Raw genomic sequence first — 23,968 nt, 5'->3', positions numbered from 1 at the left:
ATACATACATATATGTATGTATATATACTTTATTTTTTAGGGTAGTTAGGTTCACAAAGAAACTGAGCATGAAGGTACAGAGAGTTTTCATATAACTCTTACCCCCGCACATGCATAGTCTCCCCTGTTATTAACACCCCCACTAGAGTGTACATTTGTTACAATGGATGAACCTACATGAACACAAAATTATCACCCAGAGCCCCTATTAGGGTTCACTCTTAATGTTGTATATTCTGTGAGCTGTACAAATGTATAATGACATGTATCCCCCATTTTAGTATAATACAGAGCCATTTCATGGCCCTAAAAATTCTGTATGTTCCACCCACTCATCCCTCCCTCCTCCTCCATACATTTCTTTATTCTAAACAAATTTTATTATTTTTGGCCATGACACGCGGCATGCAGGATCTTAGCTCCCCGACCAAGGATCGAACCTGTGCCCCCTGCAGTGGAAGCGCAGAGTCTAAACCAATGGACTGCCAGGGAAGTCCCACATTTGTGTTTACAGTATAAAAATATTCATTATTAATCTTGTCTTACTGATATTAAAATGCACATAATTAGAAATGAGATTAAAATCCTAAATAAATGTATTTTTATATGAAAAGTCATCACAAAGAAATCCACTCATAGTATGGATTAGTTTTTTTAAATGTACATATTCTAAATAATGACAATCAGTTTACTCTTTCCCATTTACGTTAGTGCCACTAAGACACTCTGATATGCTATTTTTATTATCCACATCATCAAAAAAAAAGATACATCTGTAGTCAATATATACTATTTACTAAGCTAGTAAAACAGATTAAGGCCCTTTGAGAACATTTCAACAACCATCTTAAAGGAAGCAGAATTCATCTTATCACAATTTTCCCATTGCCTGAGACTTCTGGTTAATTGAATTTTTACTTTATACTACCTGTAACTTGTTCCTCATATTCTATGACAGTTATTCATTATATACTTATTACATCAACAAATATTTAGGTTGTCTGTTATGAGTCAGACTCTAATAATATGCTGGTGAAAATATGGATAGATACCCTACCCTCATGAAGCTTCTATTTTAGTGGGGAGTTATAGACAAGACTCATAATATAGTGTATGGCAATATGGTAAGGTGCCTGGGATGGGGTGGGCATTGACATGGGTGGTTAATTAAGGTGTGGCGGCCAATGAAAACTACTTTAAAGAGCTGATATTTGTACAGAGACCTGATAAAGAAGTTACCGTGCAAAGACCTTAAGAAAGTAGTTTCAGGGCAGTGGGAAAAGCAAGTGTAAAGATAGCTGAGGCAGAAACCAGCTTGGAAGAACAGTTTGGAGGTCAGTTTGCTGTGGTGCAGAGAACAAACAAAAGAATGGTATGATACGAGGCAGAAGCTGGTAAGGACAAGACTATGAAGGGAGCCATCCAAGATAAGCAGTTTGGATTTTATTCTGATTGTCACTGAGAGCGACTGGAGAATTTGAAGGGGGGTGTATAGTAGATTCTGATTTATGTTTTCAAAGATCACTGTTCACTACATGGAGAATGACTTGTGAGGAGGCAGGAAGGAGGGACGAAAGCAGTCCATCCAAGAGGCTTGACCCAGGTGGCCCAGACTAGACTTGTAGTAATGGAGATGATGAATCAATGTATACAGCACGTGTTGTATGGGAAGCTGACAGGACATGCTAATGAACTGACTTGCAGTTATAAGGGGAAAGAGCAGTGTCTAAGATAACGCCTATGGTGGTCATTTATTGCAATGGAGAAGACAGAGAAGAAAGGAGGCATAGAGGAATACACTTCCTCTGAGGTAAGGAACTGTCTGTCTTTCCCCAGCCCTCACACACACCAGCAGGTGTGGAACTGGGAAGAAGGAGAGGTAAAGTATGTGAGCATGAGATCATATCAGCACCAGTTGTCCAATCCAAAGTGCTAGAGTAATAGATCTAGCCTATACTGGGGGAGAGGGGGGGACGGGAAGAAAAGATTTTGAACCAGCTATTTTACTGAAGTTTAAAAATGAATAGACCGGGGTTTCCCTGGTGGTGCAGTGGTTGAGAGTCCGCCTGCTGATGCAGGGGACACAGGTTTGTGCCCCAGTCCGGGAAGATCCCACATGCCGCGGAGCGTTTGGGCCCGTGAGCCATGGCCGCTGAGCCTGCGCGTCCGGAGACTGTGCTCCACAACGGGAGAGGCCACAGCAGTGAGAGGCCAGCGTACCGCAAAAAAAAAAAAAAAAAAAAAAAAGAATAGACTGTGTCTTAGAAACTGAAATGTGATCATATAATTGAAAGAGGCCTGAAAACTTATGAAATTGGATCAATATGTTGTTTAGGAAGATGCAACCCAATGGAAAGAGGGGTGGTTAGAACACAGCTGAAAGCAGTAACAGGAAAAAAAAACTCTTTTATGTTTATTCCCCAAGTTTTTCAGAATACTCAGAAAATGAAGTACCAAAAGTGACTCAAGAATGAGGAAATGATCAGTTGGATCAAAGCTGCTGAGAAGTTTAAAACAATGAAGACAGAGGACCGATGTCAGCACTACTGCAGTGGTTGATCACCTTGAGAAAAGTCATTTTAATAAGTGGTAGAAACACAAAAGCCAAACTGGAGTGGGTAAAAAAGAATACAGGAAGTGAGGAAATAAAGGTAACAATTACAGAATATCTTTGGAGAAGGTTAGCTACAAACACATGAGAAAAAGACAAGAGCAGACTATTTTTAATCATAATGGCAGCTTAATTCCTAGCATGCTTCACAGAAATGTCACTATTATTCTTTAGCAATCCTCTGCAACCAAAATATGTATAGTTCAGGAAAAAGTAATTTTCAAATAGATTTTTTTTTTCTTACCTTCACTGATTAAATTTAATGTGTCTTGTTTTCCATCTCCTTGTGACTGACCTGGATCCAGTGAAGTCTGAGAAAGGCTAACTTCAGCTGATAACTGGTCAAGACTTTGACAACTTTTTCTGTAAAACAAGGGTGAAATAACTTTACCTTCTTCTCACAATAAAGTATTTCTAGAGATATTCTTTAATGGTTTTCTCCAACTTATTGAGTTTCTGGTTAATTTCTCCCCCAATTTCCGCCCTAAACTGTCTTTATCATGGCGGCAATAGAATCTCCATTATCCTTTTCCCTCCACCCTCTTTGGAGGTCTGTTTAATCCACTAAAAAAGGAAAAGAGAAACAACATGTCAAACAAATTTAATTCCTTACACCAATTTTTGATGATCAAGTTAGCTAAGAAATAGGGACTTCTGGTCATTATCAATTGTCAAATGTGCAGAAAATCTTACATCTCTCCTAATACAGAAGCAAAACTGACATAACTTAGGACTTCCGGGTAAGATGGCGGAAGAGTAAGACGCGGAGATCACCTTCCTCCCCACGGATACACCAGAAATACAGCTACACGTGGAACAACTCCTACAGAACACCTACTGAACGCTGGCAGAAGACCCCAGACCTCCCAAAAGGCAAGAAACTCCCCACATACCTGGGTAGGGCAAAGCGGAGAGATCCGCACACAGAGGATCGGTGCCGAGCGGCACTCACCAGCCCGAAAGGCTTGTCTGCTCGCCCGCCGGGGCGCGCAGCGCTGGAAGCTGAGGCTCGGGCTTCGGTCAGAGCACAGGGAGAGGACTGGGGCTGGCGGCGAGAACTCAGCCTGAAGGGGGCTAATGTGCCACAGCTAGCCGGGAGGGAGTCCGGGAAAACTCTGGAGCTGCCGAAGAGGCAAGAGACTTTTTCTCCCTTCTTGGTTTCCTGGTGCGCTAGGAGAGGGGATTAAGAGCGCTGCTTAAAGGGGCTCCACGGACGGGCGCGAGTCGCGACTGAAAGCGCGGAGCCCAGTGACAGGCGTGGGACGCTGGGGCTGCTGCTGCCGCCGCCAAGAAGCCTGTGTGCGAGCGCAGGTCACTGCCCACACCGCCCTTCCGGGAGCCTGTGCAGCCCGCCACTGCCGGGGTCCCGGGATCCAGGGGCGGCTTCCCTGGGAGAACGCACGGCGCGCCTCGGGCTGGTGCAACGTCACGCCGACCTCTGCCGCTGCAGGCTTGCCCCGCACTCCGTGCCCCTCCCTCCCGCCCGGCCTGAGTGAGCCAGAGTCCCCGAAGAGGCTGCTCCTTTAACCCTGTCCTATCTGAGCGAAGAACAGACGCCCTCCGGCGACCTACACGCAGAGGCGGGGCCAAATCCAAAGCTGAGACCCAGGAGCTGTGAGAACAAAGAAGAGAAAGGGAAACCTCTCCCAGCAGCCTCAGAAGCAGCGGATTAAAGCTCCACAATCAACTTGATGTACCCTGCATCTGCGGAATACATGAATAGACAACACATCATCCCAAATTGAGGAGCCCGGAGTCAGTGCTGTGCCTCTGAGGTGGGAGAGCCAACTTCAGGACACTGGTCCACAAGAGACCTCCCAGCTCCACATAATATCAAACGGCGAAAATCTTCCAGAGATCTCCATCTCAACACCAGCACCCAGCTTCACTCAACGACCAGCAGGCTACAGTGCTGGACACCCTGAGCCAAACAACTAGCAAGACAGGAACACAACGCCACCCATTAGCAGAGAGGTGGCCTAAAATCATAAAAAGTCCACAGACACCCCAAAACACACCACCAGACGTGGACCGGCCCACCAGAAAGACAAGATCCAGCCTCATCCACCAGAACACAGGCACTAGTCCCCTCCACCAGGAAGCCTACACAACCCACTAAACCAACCTTAGCCACTGGGGACAGACACCAAAAACAACAGGAACTACGAACCTGCAGCCTGCAAAAAGGAGACCCCAAACACAGTAACATAAGCAAAATGAGAAGACAGAAAAACACACAGCAGGAGAAGGAGCAAGATAAAAACCCACCAGACCTAACAAATGAAGAGGTAATAGGCAGTCTACCTGAAAAAGAATTCAGAATAATGATGGTAAAGATGATCCAAGATTCTATTTCCCAGATCCAAAATCTTGGAAATAGAATAGACAAAATGCAAGAAACAGTTAACAAGGACCTAGAAGAACTAAAGATGAATCAAACATCGATTAAAAACACAATACATGAAATAAAAAATACTCTAGATGGGATCAATAGCAGAATAACTGAGGCAGAAGAACGGATAAGTGAGGTGGAAGATAAAATAGTGGAAATAACTGCTGCAGAGCAAAATAAAGAAAAAAGAATGAAAAGAACAGAGGACAGTCTCAGAGACCTCTGGGACAACATTAAACGCACCAACATTCGAATTATAGGGGTTCCAGAAGAAGAAGAGAAAAAGAAAGGGACTGAGAAAATATTTGAAGAGATTATAGTTGAAAACTTCCCTAATATGGGAAAAGAAATAGTTAATCAAGTCCAGGAGGCACAGAGAGTCCCATACAGAATAAATCCAAGGAGAAATACGCCAAGACACATATTAATCAAACTGTCAAAAATTAAACACAAAGAAATCATAAAAGCAGCAAGGCAAAAACAACAAATAACACACAAGGGAACCCCCATCAGGTTAACAGCTGATCTCTCAGCAGAAACTCTACAAGCCAGAAGGGAGTGGCAGGACATACTTAAAGTGATGAAGGAGAAAAACCTGCAACCAAGATTACTCTACCCAGCAAGGATCTCATTCAGATTTGATGGAGAAATTAAAACGTTTACAGACAAGCAAAAGCTGAGAGAGTTCAGCACCACCAAACCAGCTTTACAACAAATGCTAAAGGAACTTCTCTAGGCAAGAAACACAACAGAAGTAAAAGACCTACAATAATGAACCCAAAACAATTAAGAAAATGGGAATAGGAACATACATATCGATAATTACCTTAAATGTAAATGGACTAAATGCTCCCACCAAAAGACACAGAGTGGCTGAATGGATACAAAAACAAGACCCATCTATATGCTGTCTACAAGAGACCCACTTCAGACCTAGAGACACATACAGACTGAAAGTAAGGGGATGGAAAAAGATATTCCATGCAAATGGAAACCAAAAGAAAGCTGGAGTAGCAATTCTCATATCAGACAAAATAGACTTTAAAATAAGGACTACTAGAAGAGACAAAGAAGGACACTACATAATGATCAAGGGATCGATCCAAGAAGAAGATATAACAATTGTAAATATTTATGCACCCAACATAGGAGCACCTCAATACATAAGGCAAATACTAACAGCCATAAAAGGAGAAATCGACAGTAACACAATCATAGTAGGGGACTTTAACACCCCACTTTCACCAATGGACAGATCATCCAAAATGAAAATAAATAAGGAAACACAAGCTTTAAATGATACATTAAACAAGATGGACTTAATTGATATTTATAGGACATTCCATCCAAAAACAACAGAATACACATTTTTCTCAAGTGCTCATGGAACATTCTCCAGGATAGATCATATCTTGGGTCATAAATCAAGCCTTGGTAAATTTAAGAAAATTGAAATTATATCAAGTATCTTTTCCGACCACAATGCTATGAGACTAGATATCAATTACAGGAAAAGAGCTGTAAAAAATACAAACACATGGAGGCTAAACAATACACTACTTAATAACGAAGTGATCACTGAAGAAATCAAAGAGGAAATTAAAAAATACCTAGAAACAAATGACAATGGAGACACGACGACCCAAAACCTATGGGATGCAGCAAAAGCAGTTCTAAGAGGGAAGTTTATAGCAATACAATCCCACCTTAAGAAACAGGAAACATCTCGAATAAACAACCTAACCTTGCACCTAAAGCAATTAGAGAAAGAAGAACAAAAACATCCCAAAGTTAGCAGAAGGAAAGAAATCATAAAAATCAGATCAGAAATAAATGAAAAAGAAATGAAGGAAACGATAGCAAAGATCAATAAAACTAAAAGCTGGTTCTTTGAGAAGATAAACAAAATTGATAAACCATTAGCCAGACTCATCAAGAAAAAAAGGGAGAAGACTCAAATCAATAGAATTAGAAATGAAAAAGGAGAAGTAACAACTGACACTACAGAAATACAAAAGATCATGAGAGATTACTATAAGCAACTCTATGCCAATAAAATGGACAACCTGGAAGAAATGGACAAATTCTTAGAAATGCACAACCTGCCGAGACTGAATCAGGAAGAAATAGAAAATATGAACAGACCAATCACAAGCACTGAAATTGAAACTGTGATAAAAAATCTTCCAACAAACAAAAGCCCAGGACCAGATGGCTTCACAGGAGAATTCTATCAAGCATTTAGAGAAGAGCTAACACCTATCCTTCTGAAACTCTTCCAAAATATAGCAGAGGGAGGAACACTCCCAAACTCATTCTACGAGGCCACCATCACCTTGATACCAAAACCAGGCAAGGATGTCACAAAGAAAGAAAACTACAGGCCAATATCACTGATGAACATAGATGCAAAAATCCTCAACAAAATACTAGCAAACAGAATCCAACAGCACATTAAAAGGATCATACACCATGATCAAGTGGGGTTTATTCCAGGAATGCAAGGATTCTTCAATATACGCAAATCAATCAACGTGATACACCATATTAACAAATTGAAGGAGAAAAACCATATGATCATCTCAATAGATGCAGAGAAAGCTTTCGACAAAATTCAACACCCATTTATGATAAAAACCCTGCAGAAAGTAGGCATAGAGGGAACTTTCCTCAACATAATAAAGGCCATATATGACAAACCCACAGCCAGCATCGTCCTCAATGGTGAAAAACTGAAACCATTTCCACTAAGATCAGGAACAAGACAAGGTTGCCCACTCTCACCACTCTTATTCAACCTAGTTTTGGAAGTTTTAGCCACAGCAATCAGAGAAGAAAAGGAAATAAAAGGAATCCAAATTGGAAAAGAAGAAGTAAAGCTGTCACTGTTTGCAGATGACATGATACTATACATAGAGAATCCTAAAGATGCTACCAGAAAACTACTAGAGTTAATCAATGAATTTGGTAAAGTTGCAGGATACAAAATTAATGCACAGAAATCTCTGGCATTCCTATATACTGATGATGAAAAATCTGAAAGTGAAATCAAGGAAACACTCCCATTTACCATTGCAACAAAAAGAATAAAATATCTAGGAATAAACCTACCTAAGGAGACAAAAGACCTGTATGCAGAAAATTATAAGACACTGATGAAAGAAATTAAAGATGATACAAATAGATGGAGAGATGTACCATGTTCTTGGATTGGAAGAATCAACATTGTGAAAATGACTCTACTACCCAAAGCAATCTACAGGTTCAATGCAATCCCTATCAAACTACCACTGGCATTTTTCACAGAACTAGAACAAAAAATTTCACAATTTGTATGGAAACACAAAAGACCCCGAATAGCCAAAGCAATCTTGAGAACGAAAAATGGAGCTGGAGGAATCAGGCTCCCTGACTTCAGACTATACTACAAAGCTACAGTAATCAAGACAGTATGGTACTGGCACAAAAACAGAAAGATAGATCAATGGAACAGGATAGAAAGCCCAGAGTTAAACCCACGGACATATGGTCACCTTATCTTTGATAAAGGAGGCAGGAATGTACAGTGGAGAAAGGACAGTCTCTTCAATAAGTGGTGCTGGGAAAACTGGATAGGGACATGTAAAAGTATGAGATTAGATCACTCCCTAACACCATACACAAAAATAAGCTCAAAATGGATTAAAGACCTAAATGTAAGGCCAGACACTATCAAACTCTTAGAGGAAAACATAGGCAGAACACTCTATGACATAAATCACAGCAAGATCCTTTTTGACCCACCTCCTAGAGAAATGGAAATAAAGACAAAAATAAACACATGGGACCTAATGAAACTTAAAAGCTTTTGCACAGCAAAGGAAACCATAAACAAGACCAAAAGACAACCCTCAGAATGGGAGAAAATATTTGCAAATGAAGCAACTGACAAAGGATTAATCTCCAAAATTTATAAGCAGCTCATGCAGCTCAATAACAAAAAAACAAACAACCCAATCCAAAAATGGGCAGAAGACCTAAATAGACATTTCTCCACAGAAGATATACAGACTGCCAACAAACACATGAAAGGATGCTCAACATCTTTACTCATTAGAGAAATGCAAATCAAAACTACAATGAGATATCATCTCACACCAGTCAGAATGGCCATCATCAAAAAATCTAGAAACAATAAATGCTGGAGAGGGTGTGGAAAAAAGGGAACACTCTTGCACTGCTGGTGGGAATGTGAATTGGTACAGCCGCTATGGAGAACGGTATGGAGGTTCCTTAAAAAACTACAAATAGAACTACCATATGACCCAGCAATCCCACTACTGGGCATATACCCTGAGAAAACCATAATTCAAAAAGAGACATGTACCAAAATGTTCATAGCAGCCCTATTTACAATAGCCCGGAGATGGAAACAACCTAAGTGTCCATCATCGGATGAATGGATAAAGAAGATGTGGCACATATATACAATGGAATATTACTCAGCCATAAAAAGAAATGAAATTGAGCTATTTGTAATGAGGTGGATAGACCTAGAGTCTGTCATACAGAGTGAAGTAAGTCAGAAAGAGAAAGACAAATACTGTATGCTAACACATATATATGGAATTTAAGAAAAAAAAAATGTCATGAAGAACATAGGGGTAAGACAGGAATAAAGACACAGACCTACTAGAGAATGGACTTGAGGATATGGGGAGGGGGAAGGGTAAGCTGTGACAAAGTGAAAGAGCGGCATGGACATATATACACTACCAAACGTGAGGTAGATAGCTAGTGGGAAGCAGCCGCATAGCACAGGGAGATCAGCTCGGTACTTTGTGACCGCCTGGAGGGGTGGGATAGGGAGGGTGGGAGGGAGACGCAAAAGGGAGGGGATATGGAAACATATGTATATGTATAACTGATTAAATTTGTAAAAAAAAAAAAAAAAAAGAAGCAAAACTGACATAACTTAGTGATGATTGTGTATCTCCTAAGGACAGTGCCTTGATACCGTTATAGATGGTTATTACATAAAAATAACAAATTATTGTTATCAATTCCTGTAACTCAGAAGTTTAAAAAATGTTGGGTAGTAAAATACCTGTTTGTGTTAATACCATCAAGATAATTAACCTCCTTCCATCATCTATTTATAACTGTGAGCTCATTTTCTAGTAAACAAATTCACTAGAAATAAATTATAATGAAAAATTCAGCTATACATGGAAAGTTAATAAATATTTATGTTTAAATGTTAATGAATGTTTATGTGCAAATGTTTAAACCTTCCTCATATTTGTTTTGTCAACATAAACCAACTCAAGAGATATATGCAGCTTTGGTGTTACTGACATTTCAAGTACATGAACAAAATTCATTTTTATTTCTAAATATAAATGATCCAGGAAAGGGAATACGTTTTTCAGGTTCAATATTTATTTCCCAAGGTAGCCAAACCCTATCTAATTTCCTAGAAATGTTACATAGTCTATGATAATGTTATAGGAAACACATATCTATTACATAGCTATTCTCTATTCATACACATAAGAGTAGACTTACAAATTTATCAGGTGTATGTATATTAAGGGGGATAGATACAGCAGGAATCTATTTGTTTTCTCCTCTAAGAAATTAGGTGATGGAATAGCCTTCCCAGCTTACAATGTGAGCAGTATTCTCACTTTATAACATGATTTTTTAAATGTTGAGAGTATAAAAGTTCTTTATTATAATTTTAAGTAGCAGGAAAGTCTATTGTAGGAAACTTCTGATAATTATAATAGATAACACATATATAAGCTATACAACATGTAACAAAAAAATGATACCCAATATTTATATAGCACTTACCAAATGCTAGGCACTGTTCTACATATATTATATACATTAACTTATTTAATCCTCACGACTACCAGAAGAGGTTGGAATTATTATTATCCCTACTTTACAGCAGAAGAAACTGGGGCACAAGAGATGAGATTTGAACTTGGTAGCCTAGTTCTAATTCTATCCCCTTAACTACTATGCTATCTCCTCTCTAGTGTAAAAAGAAAAGATTTGTCTTCCTATTTTATTAGAAACGCTTCTTAAAGAATAGCCTTGGGCATCCCTGGTGGCGCAGTGGTTGAGAGTCCGCCTGCCGACGCAGGGGACACGGGTTCGTGCCCCGGTCCGCGAGGATCCCACGTGCCGTCGAACGGCTGGGCCTGTGAGCCATGGCCGCTGAGCCTGCGCGTCCGGAGCCTGTGCTCCGCAACGGGAGAGGCCACAACAGTGAGAGGCCCGCGTACCGCAAAAAAAAAAAAAAAAAAAAAAAAAGAATAGCCTTGTTTGCTGAGATAGACCATGTAAATTATACTGTATTTAATCAAATCACTGAAAATTTCACTTGATTTCCAGTAAAATCTTATTTCTTTAGCTATAGCAGAAATCAGGAACAGAGGAATTTAATAAAGGAAGTTATAAATAAGTTTCTTTTCCAAATTATTTTTCTGTGCCTAACAGGTAGAAGACTTGCTTTTTAAAAATGAAGGGCTTGGGCCTCCCTGGTGGCGCAGTGGTTGGGAGTCCGCCTGCCGATGCAGGGGATACGGGTTCGTGCCCCGGTCTGGGAGGATCCCATATGCCGCGGAGCGGCTGGGCCCGTGAGCCATGGCCGCTGGGCCTGCGCGTCCGGAGCCTGTGCTCCGCAACGGGGGAGGCCACAGCAGTGAGAGGCCTGCATACCGCAAAAAAAAAAAAAAAAAAATGAAGGGCTTAAGATGAGTTTCTGACACTGATATTTCACTATAGGAAACTTGTTAATATTATTAAATTTAAAAAATTATGCATAGAAGTATGTACAAACAACAAAATACCCAGAAGCAAAAAAGACTCTGGTGAGTAAGGACTGGGAACTTGACAGCACACATTTACAGACTCTCAAGGACTCACCCACTGAGGGAGGAAAGCATGTGAAAGCATCCTATGATAATGGCAACACAAAATGCGCTTGCTGTGTGACCTACTGAAGTACCTATTAGAACACCACACTTCTAAACCCAAAGTGATTTAGGGACCTTTCTACCCTCTAGTGAATAAACTCTGAGTTTACTGGCTTTATTTACTTAACCAAATGTCAATGAATATAAAAACAAAATTTGGTAGACAATGATGTTCTGAAGCAAAAATAAAAATTCCAAGCCAAAACTAAGCACATTATTCATAAGATATTAAGAATAGTACCATACAATATCTTCCTTGCATGAAACTATTTCCCACCACCTGGTAGGAATCTAGTTCAGCTGCTTTCAGTAATGACAAAGAATGGCTTTGGTTTCCTCATTTTTTACCATATTTCCAATGCGACCGGCAGCTCCATCTGATATATGTTTTGTTGTCATGGAGCAAACTATCTGTCTATGGGAGTTCTGTCTTTCAAACGTCATCACTAAGTCCTATCTTAGAATTCTAGACTCACTAAAAACACACTGAAAGATTTAAGTGTAGCCCACCAGATATGTCAAACCAGTTAACGGTCTGTTCCTATTTCTCAGAGTATAATTTATTTTTTTTAATGTGTTGCTGGGGGTTGATACATTTTTTAAATTATTTATTTATTTTTTTATACAGCAGGTTCTTATTAGTTATCTATTTTATACATATTTGTGTATACATGTCAATCCCAATCTCCCAGTTCATCCCACCACCACCACCAGCCCCCTTACCCCCCTTGGTGTCCATACGTTTGTTCTCTACATCTATGTCTCTGTTTCTCACAGAGTATAATTTTTTAAACGGCAAGAGTTTAATCAAAATAAGAACCCAAGATAGTAAGAGTCATGCATTATGACTATATAAAAGTTTGCAGTTTAATCTATGCCATTATATTATTAAATATAATTTAAGTTAACCTTCTAGGAATTGTCATGAGCACTTGGGACATAATAAAATCCACTGCATTCAACATCTTACTATATAAGCATTTTAAGACCACTCAAATTCAGGATTTCCCTGGTGGTCCTGCGGTTAAGACTCCGCGCTTCCACTGCAAGGGGCATGGGTTTGATCCCTGGTCGGGAAACTGAGGTCCCACAAGCCACGCGTTGTGGCCAAAAAAATAAAAAATAAAAAAATAAAATCACTCCAGTTTAGACTTATATACATAGAACTGGCTACCAAATAAAGGCAAATTAACAGGAAACTGAGCAACAGGGCTGAATTCAATTATAAGTAAATTTTTCTACAATCTTATACTTTATATCAATGCAGATGCAATGATATGGATAATCTACATTACTTATTCGCCCATTAGACATACTGAGGTCAATGATAATTCACATTATCTGGTAGTCATTGGGCAACAGAGAGATAGAAGAAGAAACTATCCACATGTAGAAAATAAAAAATAATGTGCACTGTATACACAGAGACACATGACTGTGCGTGGAAACAGAAATATACCATTCTTTTTATTCTTGGTTTGATTTTCATAGAAGTATGTTAAAGGAACAAACTAAGCATTTGTTATAGCAGAACATCTATAAAGTCTCAATTTACTACAAAATGGAAGGATGCAAGGGAGCTTGAAAGGATATATGTGAGTCAGGTCAATGCAAAACTTATTTGTAAGAGATTTCTACAGCCTCAGTGCTTTAGGGAGTCCTACTCTAAAAAGACTGGAAAGACACACAAGGGAAGGAGAACCTCTAATACACCTGAAGTGATTATATCTGATGCATTGGAGTCATTAAGAAAAGTAGGCCTAAACGACAGATCATAAAGGGCATATAAAGGCTCATAATCCTTAATAATTTTGTGAATAATAGCCAAATTGGAAGACAATGATAAATTCAGAAGACTAAAAAAAGCTTAAGTAGGGCTTCCCTGGTGGCGCAGTGGTTGAGAGTCCGCCTGCCGATGCAGGGGACACGGGTTCGTGCCCTGGTCCGGGAAGATCCCACATGCCGCAGAGCGGCTGCGCCCGTGAGCCATGGCTGCTGAGCCTGCGCATCCGGAGCCTGTGCTCTGCAACGGGAGAGGCCACAACAGTGAGAGGCCGGTGTACAGCGGAAAAAAAAAAAAAAAAAGCTTAAGTAGAAAATATAAATATGGTGACAATGAATCTCATCTTTTGGGATGAGAATGATGGGTTAGGCAATAATCTAACAAGGCTATGTAACAGATCATCTAACAAGATTATATAACAAATATCTAACAAGCTCATGTGACCTAGATTTTACATAAAAAGATACAAATTAAAACAGAACTTATTGGAGACAAAAAAGAATCAATTGGTCTATGTGTGTCTGGGAGTGTGCTTTACATATTTATTTATTGTTGAGCTTTTACAGTGAGCCTATAATGCTATAATATCAAATATGATATTCCTATGTTTGAAATAAAGGAAAAGATATAATAAAATCCATCATAACTAATCTTGCCAGGTCTAAATAATCAAGAAATAAACTGGAAATGATATTTTTAAAGTTTTATAAACAGTATATTAAATGGAAATAAATTTAAGATCTATTGTGAAAGGGATCCTTCCATGACCAGGTGACCATAGCCAAGTTATCTGGCTCATTTTAAAAAATGTCAACAAATCCATGAAATTCATTAAATCAAACAGTGCACTCTCTTTCTTCTCAAAGCCAAGTGGGTGAATAAATTTCCAGAGCCCCCAGAGAAATAACTACAGACATCCCATATTCTTAGCAGAAAATTATAATGACTCATTATAGGGCCAGTTTCTTTCTCCATATTATCAAGAGAGCTAGTGCTCCTTACTAAAGGGGCTTTGACTACCTCCTCCATAACGTGCAGTCTCTCATAAACATGTGTTGGACTTATTTAAGATATTGGTCAAATGAAGAGGAATTAGTTATCAAGTCAGTTCGAGAGCTCTGGTTTATATTATAAATTTGAAGAGAGCAAAAACTGGATCCTGATGAAAAGCTATGATTTGTTTCAAACATGATTTATACAGCACTACTCTGTTCTGAAAATCCGAAGTCTCCATTTTTAGATGAAAAAGTTGGTATTACGTATTTTGAACAACTGGGGATTTGCTGGTCATTTTAATTTCATATAGGGTTTTACAATCTCTCTAAGAAAGTAGAGCTTGGGATGTTGGGTGAGTGTATATTCTCCAAACATGAAAGATACAAGGTTATGTGAGAGTATAAACAAAAAAAGATTATATAGGCTATAAATAAATGATTTACCAGGAAATGATTAGGTGCCAGGCAATTAATTACCTCATATGACTCTTACAATTCTGTTTAAATAGGCATTACCCTCCAATATTACATGTGCAGAAACAGAAGGTAAGACGAGGAAGTGAAACTTCCCTGGTGGTGCAGTGGTTAAGAATCGCCTGCCAATGCAGGGGACACGGGTTCGAGCCCTGGAGTCCAGGTTCGAGTCCAGGAAGATCCCACATGCTGTGGAGCAGCTAAGCCCGCAAGCCACAACTACTGAGCCTGCGCTCTAGAGCCCGCAAGCCACAACTATGGAGCCCACGTGCCAGAACTACTGAAGCCCGTGCACCTAAAGCCTGTGCCCCGCAACAAGAGAAGCCACCGCGATGAGAAGCCTGCACACCGCAACGAAGAGTGGCCCCTGCTCGCCACAACTAGAGAAACCCCGCACAGAGCAACGAAGACCCAATGCAGCCATAAATAAATAAATAAATAAATTTTAAAAAGAGAGAGAGAGAGGAAGTGATGCTTAGTGTTACACAGCAAGGAAGCAGCAGAGATACTTTTAAGTCCTGACTTTAAACTGTAGGTCCAGGGATCTCAGAACTACCCCCTCATGCATACTTTTTGTTCAAGGATATCAATTTGGCGATAGGGCCACAGAAAAGCAATACCAACATCTGAGGTCAGGTTAGATTAAAGGATGATGCTGGGAAGGAAACGGTGCCCCTTCTTAAACTAATGGAGTAACTGAGTCAAGAGGTATAAAATCTAGATCCATTCTAAACAGACAAACAGGCAGTTTCACTGCATTCTTTTCTGAGACTGCAATAACTTTTGTTGCTACTACAATATTCTGTAAAAAAGTCACTATTACTGCATGCAAAGGTAATCTGGAAATAAATCTTCCACTTAGATGTCCTTATTGGTTCCTCAATAGGTAGCTCTATGGGCAGGCAGTGGTACACACATGTCTTTTGGCTAAAATATTTTACCTCCCACTGTCTAAAGTGACCATGTAGGTATTGCAATAAAAAGACATAGTTATTAGTCTTTTAACTTGTCAGGATATAATATTATAATATTTTTGCAGAAAGCTGGAGTATCTTATGTAATACACAGGTAAGCCTACCAAGTATTGCTATAAATTCAGTTTTTCAATTATAAATCAGAAATACAAATAAACTAATATTCTTCCATTCATTCAATATGTCACAGAAAGATAAAATTATATACTAGCATAATGAGATATATTCCAGTTATATATGACTTTCTTAAGGATGTAAGGGGAATTCAGTTCCAATCCATGAAAGGCCCAGTCAACACCTTGAATCATACTAAGTGTGGTGCAGGAGATGCTGAAGAGAGGTCTACCGATTCATTCTGTAAACAACTGGCTCATGCTTCCCTACGTATCTCTAACAATCAGTGAAACAAACATTAAAGCCTCTAGCAATTTTTTTTAAACAACGAAAGGTAAAATTTGAGTTCTGCCTCTGATAAATGAAAAAAATCAGAGAGTAAAGCAGGCAGAAATTATGTCTATGCTAAAACATTCCTTGCAGAAACAGTCTGGCTACTAATTACCTAGTGAAAGGCACCCTATGAAGCACGGAAAGAAGTGTGTTGCTCTACCAGTGAAATTTAAAGCAAGGGCTCTAAAAGAAAAGCAGAGAGAAAAACAGAGAGAAAAAGAGGCAGAAGAGAGGGAAGGAGAGGAAGGAGGGACAAAAGAAGAAAGGGAGGAAGGGAAGGGAAAGAACAGAAGGAGTTGGAGGGAGAGCAGGGAAAATAATCAGCAAATTAGCTGAAGACATATAGGAAAATAAAGATATTGAAAAAAAATTACCATGATGGGAAATGGCTAAAAGCCAAAAGAAGGTAATACAATTTACAAGTTCCAAAATAAAGACTACCTAAAGAAAGAGATCCTAAAATTCTGCTGCTCTCTCAACACTGGGAAACAATGAAGAAATGAAATAGTCCTGGACATTGGGACAAAGAAATAGGAGAAGGATCTTGTGGCCTATAGGTGGAGTGATTGTATCTTCAATATCCCCCAAAATTAGATTTACTGAAAATGAACAAAAGTCTTTCACACCCATCAAGAACAAGTAAATTTCTTTCTACCCTTTCGTGAGATGGAATTTTGTGTTTTATAACAAGCATGAAAATTAGTCCTAACGCAAACACCAAAGCTACAATTAAAAAATAGATTGCTCGGGCTTCCCTGGTGGTGCAGTGGTTGAGAGTCCGCCTGCCGATGCAGGGGACACGGGTTCGTGCCCCGGTCCGGGAAGATCCCACATGCCGCGGAGCGGCTGGGCCCGTGAGCCATGGCTGCTGAGCCTGCGGGTCCAGAGCCTGTGCTCTGCAACGGGAGAGGCCACAACAGTGAGAGGCCCGTGTACCGCAAAAAAAAAAAAAAAAAAAAAAAAGAGGGCTCATAAAATACAGGCTCACTGATTTAACTGAAGGACTGCCTGAAGATTAACTAGAGGAGAAGTAGGTAGCTGGTGGATTTCTCAAATTTTTTTACTGCTCCAGGGTGCCTTGGCTTCATAACATTACCACATTCACTGCCTTAATCTAACCTTACTAAGCCACAATAGTCTTAATCCTACTTTTGCTCTGAGCTAATAACGAATTCAGAAAGAAGAATGAGAAACCAAAGTGGATAGCCATGTGTTTGGTACAACTAAGTTCGTAATTAGTTGGAAAAAAAAGTATCACACTTACTCATACCACTGTTTATTGTGTTTTCGGTAAAGCAACGTATCCAAGGCAACAGCATTGACATCCAGAGCTCCTGGGGAAGGCCACTGGTTGGTGAGGTGGGCAGTTAACTCTTGTCTTGATCTTAAATCATTATTCTTTAGCACAGTCCTGTGAATATTAAGATGGTGAGTGCTTTTGTCTTCACTGTTCTGCAATGGCACAGGAACCTAATGGTATCAACTTAGGCCCCCAAATTCACCTTTTTAAAATGGTATGTTAACAGAATGTGACCAGAACTACAGGAAGGCTAGTTGCAGCTATGACTGTTTCGTCTCCTGCAGTATGTGTTTTTCATTCTTTTTCTACTACTACAATAAATCACTACCTGTGAAATTCAGACTTCCTATCTTTTCCCCAGAGATATTACTAAAGGACTAAGGGACTCAAGATGCATTTTACATCTTAACTAAAAAACAATGGTGATATCTTAGAGTTATAGGTGATCAGACGCCAGTTAAAATATAAAAGAGAGTAAAGAGTCCACGTGTATGACTCTCTAGCTTCAAAATTCACAATCTGTTGAAGTAATTTAACTCAGTAAACAAAAACAATTAAAATGAATAAAAATAAAACTAATACAGAAAAATATAAAATAAAAAATCCATGAGGTTCCTGTAATTGTTTTTGATAAAAGTGACTACTAATAAATCTTCATGAACATAATTATATCAATGACAATTACACTGAACAATATAATCTATTGGAAATATTTCAACTACAGAACAAAGCCATTATAACAACTCATGGTTTACTTTCATTTCTGTAGAGCTGTTACTTGTCAGTAACAAGTTGCAAAAGAACTAGCTTTCTCCCAAGATTTCAATTTCACAAACCAACTGTCACAAGACTAATTCAACATTTGAACTGGTAGTTCGTTTAAAAGCATAATTCTGTTTGGAAAGCTCTTATTCTACCCCTAAAATGCCTTAAAATACCACCTAGGCAGCCTGCATTCTCAAACAGGAGTCCATGACTTTAGCGTTCCAAGGTCCTGACCCACCACCTCAGAAGCAGGAAGTAAAACGTGCCTGCCACTAACTTTCAGAGACCATAGGCTTGTTGTGGGCAGCAGAGGGCCAGTGGTGCACTAGCAAGATTCTCCTACACTGGAGAAAATCAGCCTGCATAACACCTCTGGCTATTAACCATGATTCTAATGGAATAATCCCATTTTTTTATGTCTCTAGCAAGCTCCATACAAATATTTTTTATTTTATAGAATATTTGTGTGCATTTAAAAATATTTGCTCCACTATGTCCATAAAGAAACATTATCTGATGTCAACACTAGATTCTCTCTTACAATGGAATACTAGAAGTGAAATAGGCAGAAATCAGTGAGAATGTCTCCCGTCAAGATATTCCTTCAGGCTAGGTCCAACGATTTCATTTCACTAGAAAAGGAATGAAAAAATTTTAAAAGACTTTTAAGGTAATTTAACACCGGTTTTTATGAAAACAGTAAAGAGTGATTAGAAAACTTCTAAGGTTGACAGAAAAATAGTATAAAGCAGAAATGGGGATTACTGGCCAGAGAATCTATTATAATAAACTACCATTATTTTGGGTTCTCTTACTAGATTTCTCTCTTTCACATATTGCCTCTTTAGGGTTCCCAGTGAACGTCACTGGAGAACTCAATTCTAATGTCATAACTGGCCTACAGGAAATATTCAGAGCAGAACGGAAGAAAGGCAAACGTGCATCTGAGGAAACGCCATTGGTAGAACTCACTGATAAGTAAATAAATGAACGATCTCCACGTCAGAATATATTCTTTCTGGAAAGCGAAAAGTCTTACACCATATAAAATGGAAAAAGGAACTGAAGTTTCACAAGAGTTTTTACACACTATTTGCCTGTGGAGAATTTTAGCCCTATGACAAATTAAGGTACTGCCTTTTTCTATGGGAAGTTGCCTGGTCCTCTGAAACAGGAGATAAGAAATCTCAGCGTATTGAATAGGCCTAGTTTTCATCCATGCCACATCTGTGTTTCACCGTTTGTGAGGAATGTGGACACAGTAAATCCTGGCACTAGCCTTTCTACTATGAAAAGGAAAGCCTCCTGGAGGATGCTGTGTAAGGCAGGCCTTTTCTCTCACCACTCCAGTACACTAGGGGGCAGGCAAGTGAATTTAAGTTAGGTTGAAAACCCCATCCCTGAATTTTGAATCTTGACCTGAGTCCATTTAGAGTGATAAATAGACGAAGCAGTTTATTTGTTCTAGCAGTGAGGTCCTGACCAAAATGTACCAGCAAAGAGATATTCCTGATGTTCCTACTTCCCAACCCTCTGAAATAGCTCAGCCTACCCTTCTCCAGGCCTACTTTCCCAGTATCTTATTCATTCCATGAGTTATTGATATCAATCTAATGAATTCCATTTGTGCTTTAAGAGTTGGTTGCGACTGCTTGCAATCAAAGAATCCCATTACTTACCTTAGAACAAGCAAAACGTACCAAGTTAACTTTCAGACCTACTCAACGGTAATCCAACTGATGTTAATATATGAAGAATGAGGAAATTTCTCATTTGGCCAAGCTTAAAAATAGGTTCATCTTAAATTACTCAACAATTACTGTTATTTCATAGTGCAAAATCAGGGGTCATTAAAGGTGAAACTATGTGATAATTAGCATTTAACTAATTAAAACTCTAACCAATGCTAACATTACTGAGCTAATCTAAAAACTAAATCATTCCATATGAGATAGATACTACTTGTCGCTTATGTCTATAAGTCAATTTAACATTCTCTCATTAAGGTAATAATTCTACAGAAAAATACACTAAGGGGAAATTGTTTAATTTACTAAGAAAGTAGAAATCATATATGTATTCCAGCTAATTTTAAGAACTTTCCTGTAGTATCTACCTCTAAACTGGGAGACAGTCAGCTATTTTCTCTTTAGATTCTCAGTAGGAATTTGGCCACACACACACACACACACACACACACACAAATATAATTCAATCTTTTCTCTTTAGATTCTCAGTAGAAATTTGGCCACACACACACACACACACAAATATAATTCAATCTTTTCCTCCCCAGCTTTACTGAGGTATAATTGACAATTTAAAATTTATACATTGAAAGTATACAACTTGATGATTTGATATACAAAGTGAAATAATAACCACACTCAAGCTAACTGACACATCCAACACCTCACAGTTAATCCTTTTTTGTGTGATGAGAACAGTTAAGATCTATCCTCTCAGAAAATTTCAAGTGTACAATCTTGTTAACTATAGTCACATTGTTATATATTAGATCTCCAGAATTTATTCATCTTGCATAACTGAAACTTTGTACTCCTGAACCATATCTCCCCAACTTCCCCTCTTTCCAGGCCCTGGTAACAATCATTCTATTCTGTTTCTGTGAATTTGACTACTTCAGAGTCCACATGTAAGTGGGATCGTGCAGTATTTGTCTTTCTGCATCTAGTCTATTTCACTTAGCATAATGTCACCCATGTTGTCATGAATGGCAGGATTTCCTTCATTTTTAAGGCTGAATTATCATCCATTGTGCCTCTATGTGTGTATACAGACACAAGGTATTTATATATATATCACATATTCTTCATCCATTCATCCATGGACACATGGACACTGAAGTTACCTCTACCTCTTGGCTACTGTTAATAATGCTGAAATTAACATAACAATGCAGATATCTCTTCAAGATTCTGAAACAGAGTAGGACCCTGAGGGGTCCTCCTGGGTACAAAAGGCTTTCCGTGTCCCCAGTTTCTTGTTTGTAGAAAAAGGCTTTGTCTCCTAGGCCTTCCCTGAGTTCCAAAGAAGAGATTCAAGCAGTTGTTAATTAGGGAAGCGAGGGAATGCAGAAACAAAGGGAAAGCAGTCAAGAAACAAGAGCTCAGTGATAAAACAGAGTCTGAATTCCTCCTTGAAGCATATACAAAACAATCTGACACATATCTTTGAGCTGTTCTGTAGGAACTAAGACCCCCCACCCCAACCCAGGTGGAGGATGGTGACTACAGGCTGGGCACAAGCACTGGACCCCAGACTGGTTGGAACAAGAAGGTTGATGATTAAGATTCCTGAAACACCACCCTGTTACCTCACCACTAACCAATCAGAAAAAAGTCAAGTCCCCTGCAACCCTCATCCCAAATGTTGCCTTTAAAAACGATATGCCCTGGCCAGCTAGTAAGATGGATCTGAGACAAACCTTTGTCTCCCATCTTTTCAGCACACTTTTCGATCAATAAACCTTTCTCTGCTCCAAACTCCAACTTTTCAGTTTGTTTGGCCTCACTGTGCATGGGGCACATGAACTTGGGTTTGACAACAATCCTAATTTCCCTTCCTTTGGATAAATACTCAGAAGTGGGATTGATGGATCATACCATAGTTCTATAAATTTTCTGAGGAACGTCCATACTGTTTTCCAAAGTGGTTGCACCAATTTACATTCTCACAACATTGTCCAAGGATTCCCTTCTTTCTACATCCTTGCGACCACTTACCACCTATCGTCTTTCTGATAACGGAAATTCTCACAGGTGTGAGGTAATATCTCATTGTGATTGTAATTTGCATTTCCCTGATGATTAGCGAAGTTGAGCATCTTTCCATGTACCTGTTGGTCATCTGTATGTCTTCTTTGGAGGAATGTCTATTCAAGTCTTTTGCTCATTTTTTAATTGGTTTGTTTGTTTGTTCCTATTGAGTTATACGAGTTCCTTATATATTTTGGATATTAACTCTGTAAGGGAGCAATGTTTGCCACCCCGAAATACATCTCTTTGGCATAAGAATTAATTTAGGATGATTGTTTTTAAGAAGAAGAAGACTCAGGGCTTCCCTGGTGGCGCAGTGGTTGAGAGTCCTCCTGCTGATGCAGGGGACACGGGTTCGTGCCCCGGTCCGGGAAGATCCCACATGCCACAGAGTGGCTGGGCTCGTGAGCCATGGCTGCTGAGCCTGCGCGTCCGGAGCCTGTGCTCCGCAATGGGAGAGGCCACAACAGTGAGAGGCCTGCATACCGCAAAAAAAAAAAAAAGAAAAGCAAGACTCAGAAGTCTTTCTTTTTACCATCCCCTTAGCTACCTAAAGAATTTAGATAATGAGTCTGGTTCCAGGAATACAGCTATCACCAAAGACACCTTCAAAGAATATGGGCTAGGTGTGGTAAGGGAGAGACCAGAGTCTACTCTGCGTCCTACTATCTCTGCATGGTCAAGCAAACATTTGTTTACCAAACATTTACTTTCTCATCTCCATGTAAATTTCATCCCTCCACTTTGAAGCCCCAAACCACTACTTCCAACATCCTACCTTCTTTTGTCTTTAGCTGAAGATGGTATTTAAGGTGAGGGTTTCAGCCAGAGCACCCTAGCTTCAAAAACTAGATCTTACATTCTTTTGAGCCCTCAATATTACATTCATTATTTTAATGCAAGACAAAAAGATGAAATTTCCAAAGTTTGGTCTCTTTCCTTCCTTTCAGAGATTAGGCTCAAGTCTACTGGTACTTACAAGCTCTTTTAAAAGATGTAGAATCCCATACTCTATATTTTGATAGCAGTGCTTAGTCAATTCAAAGCTGTCAATATTATTCTGTTCACTTACTTGATTCTTTATCTTGTGTCTCCAAACTTGAGGGTTATCCTCTCTCCCTCACTTTGCTCCTTTCCCACTTACCTCAGATGCTGTGCTGACGCTCATGATGAAGTTTTACTTTCAGCCTCTAGATATACATAAGGCATATAGCCCTTGGCACTTAGCATTTAATATCTGTGACTCCACGTATTCCTAAGTAATCCCAAAGGTCCATGACATGAGGCAATTTTTTTTTTTTTTTTTTTTTTTTTTTTTTGCGGTACGCGGGCCTCTCACTGTCGTGGCCTCTCCCGTTGCAGAGCACAGGCTCCGGACGCGCAGGCTCAGCGGCCATGGCTCACGGGCCTAGCCGCTCCACGGCATGTGGGATCTTCCCGGACCAGGGCACGAACCCATGTCCCCTGCATCGGCAGG

At 39.5% G+C, this 23,968-nt stretch overlaps 1 protein-coding gene across 5 annotated transcripts in view; it reads right to left on the bottom strand.

Annotated features, from left to right (window-relative positions):
- The window catches only part of RUNDC3B (RUN domain containing 3B), a gene marked incomplete at both ends in the record, with an annotated part of 153,899 nt that overhangs the window by 13,301 nt on the left and 116,630 nt on the right, over positions 1–23,968 (bottom strand). For 3 of the 5 annotated variants that reach the window (XM_082632762.1, XM_082632758.1, XM_082632759.1), the window contains 2 exons: positions 2,856–2,974; positions 17,912–18,058. In XM_082632762.1, the coding sequence (XP_082488888.1) occupies positions 2,856–2,974; positions 17,912–18,058 (266 nt within the window). The remainder of the gene's footprint in view (positions 1–2,855; positions 2,975–17,911; positions 18,059–23,968) is intronic. The other 2 variants (XM_082632760.1, XM_082632761.1) reach the window with 1 other exon arrangement.

This window comes from Mesoplodon mirus (assembly GCF_964341445.2).
Source record: "Mesoplodon mirus genome assembly, chromosome: 9".
NCBI lineage: Eukaryota > Metazoa > Chordata > Mammalia > Artiodactyla > Ziphiidae > Mesoplodon > Mesoplodon mirus.
Note: the sequence above shows the minus strand (reverse complement) of the source record. Positions and strands in the feature narration are given on the sequence as shown.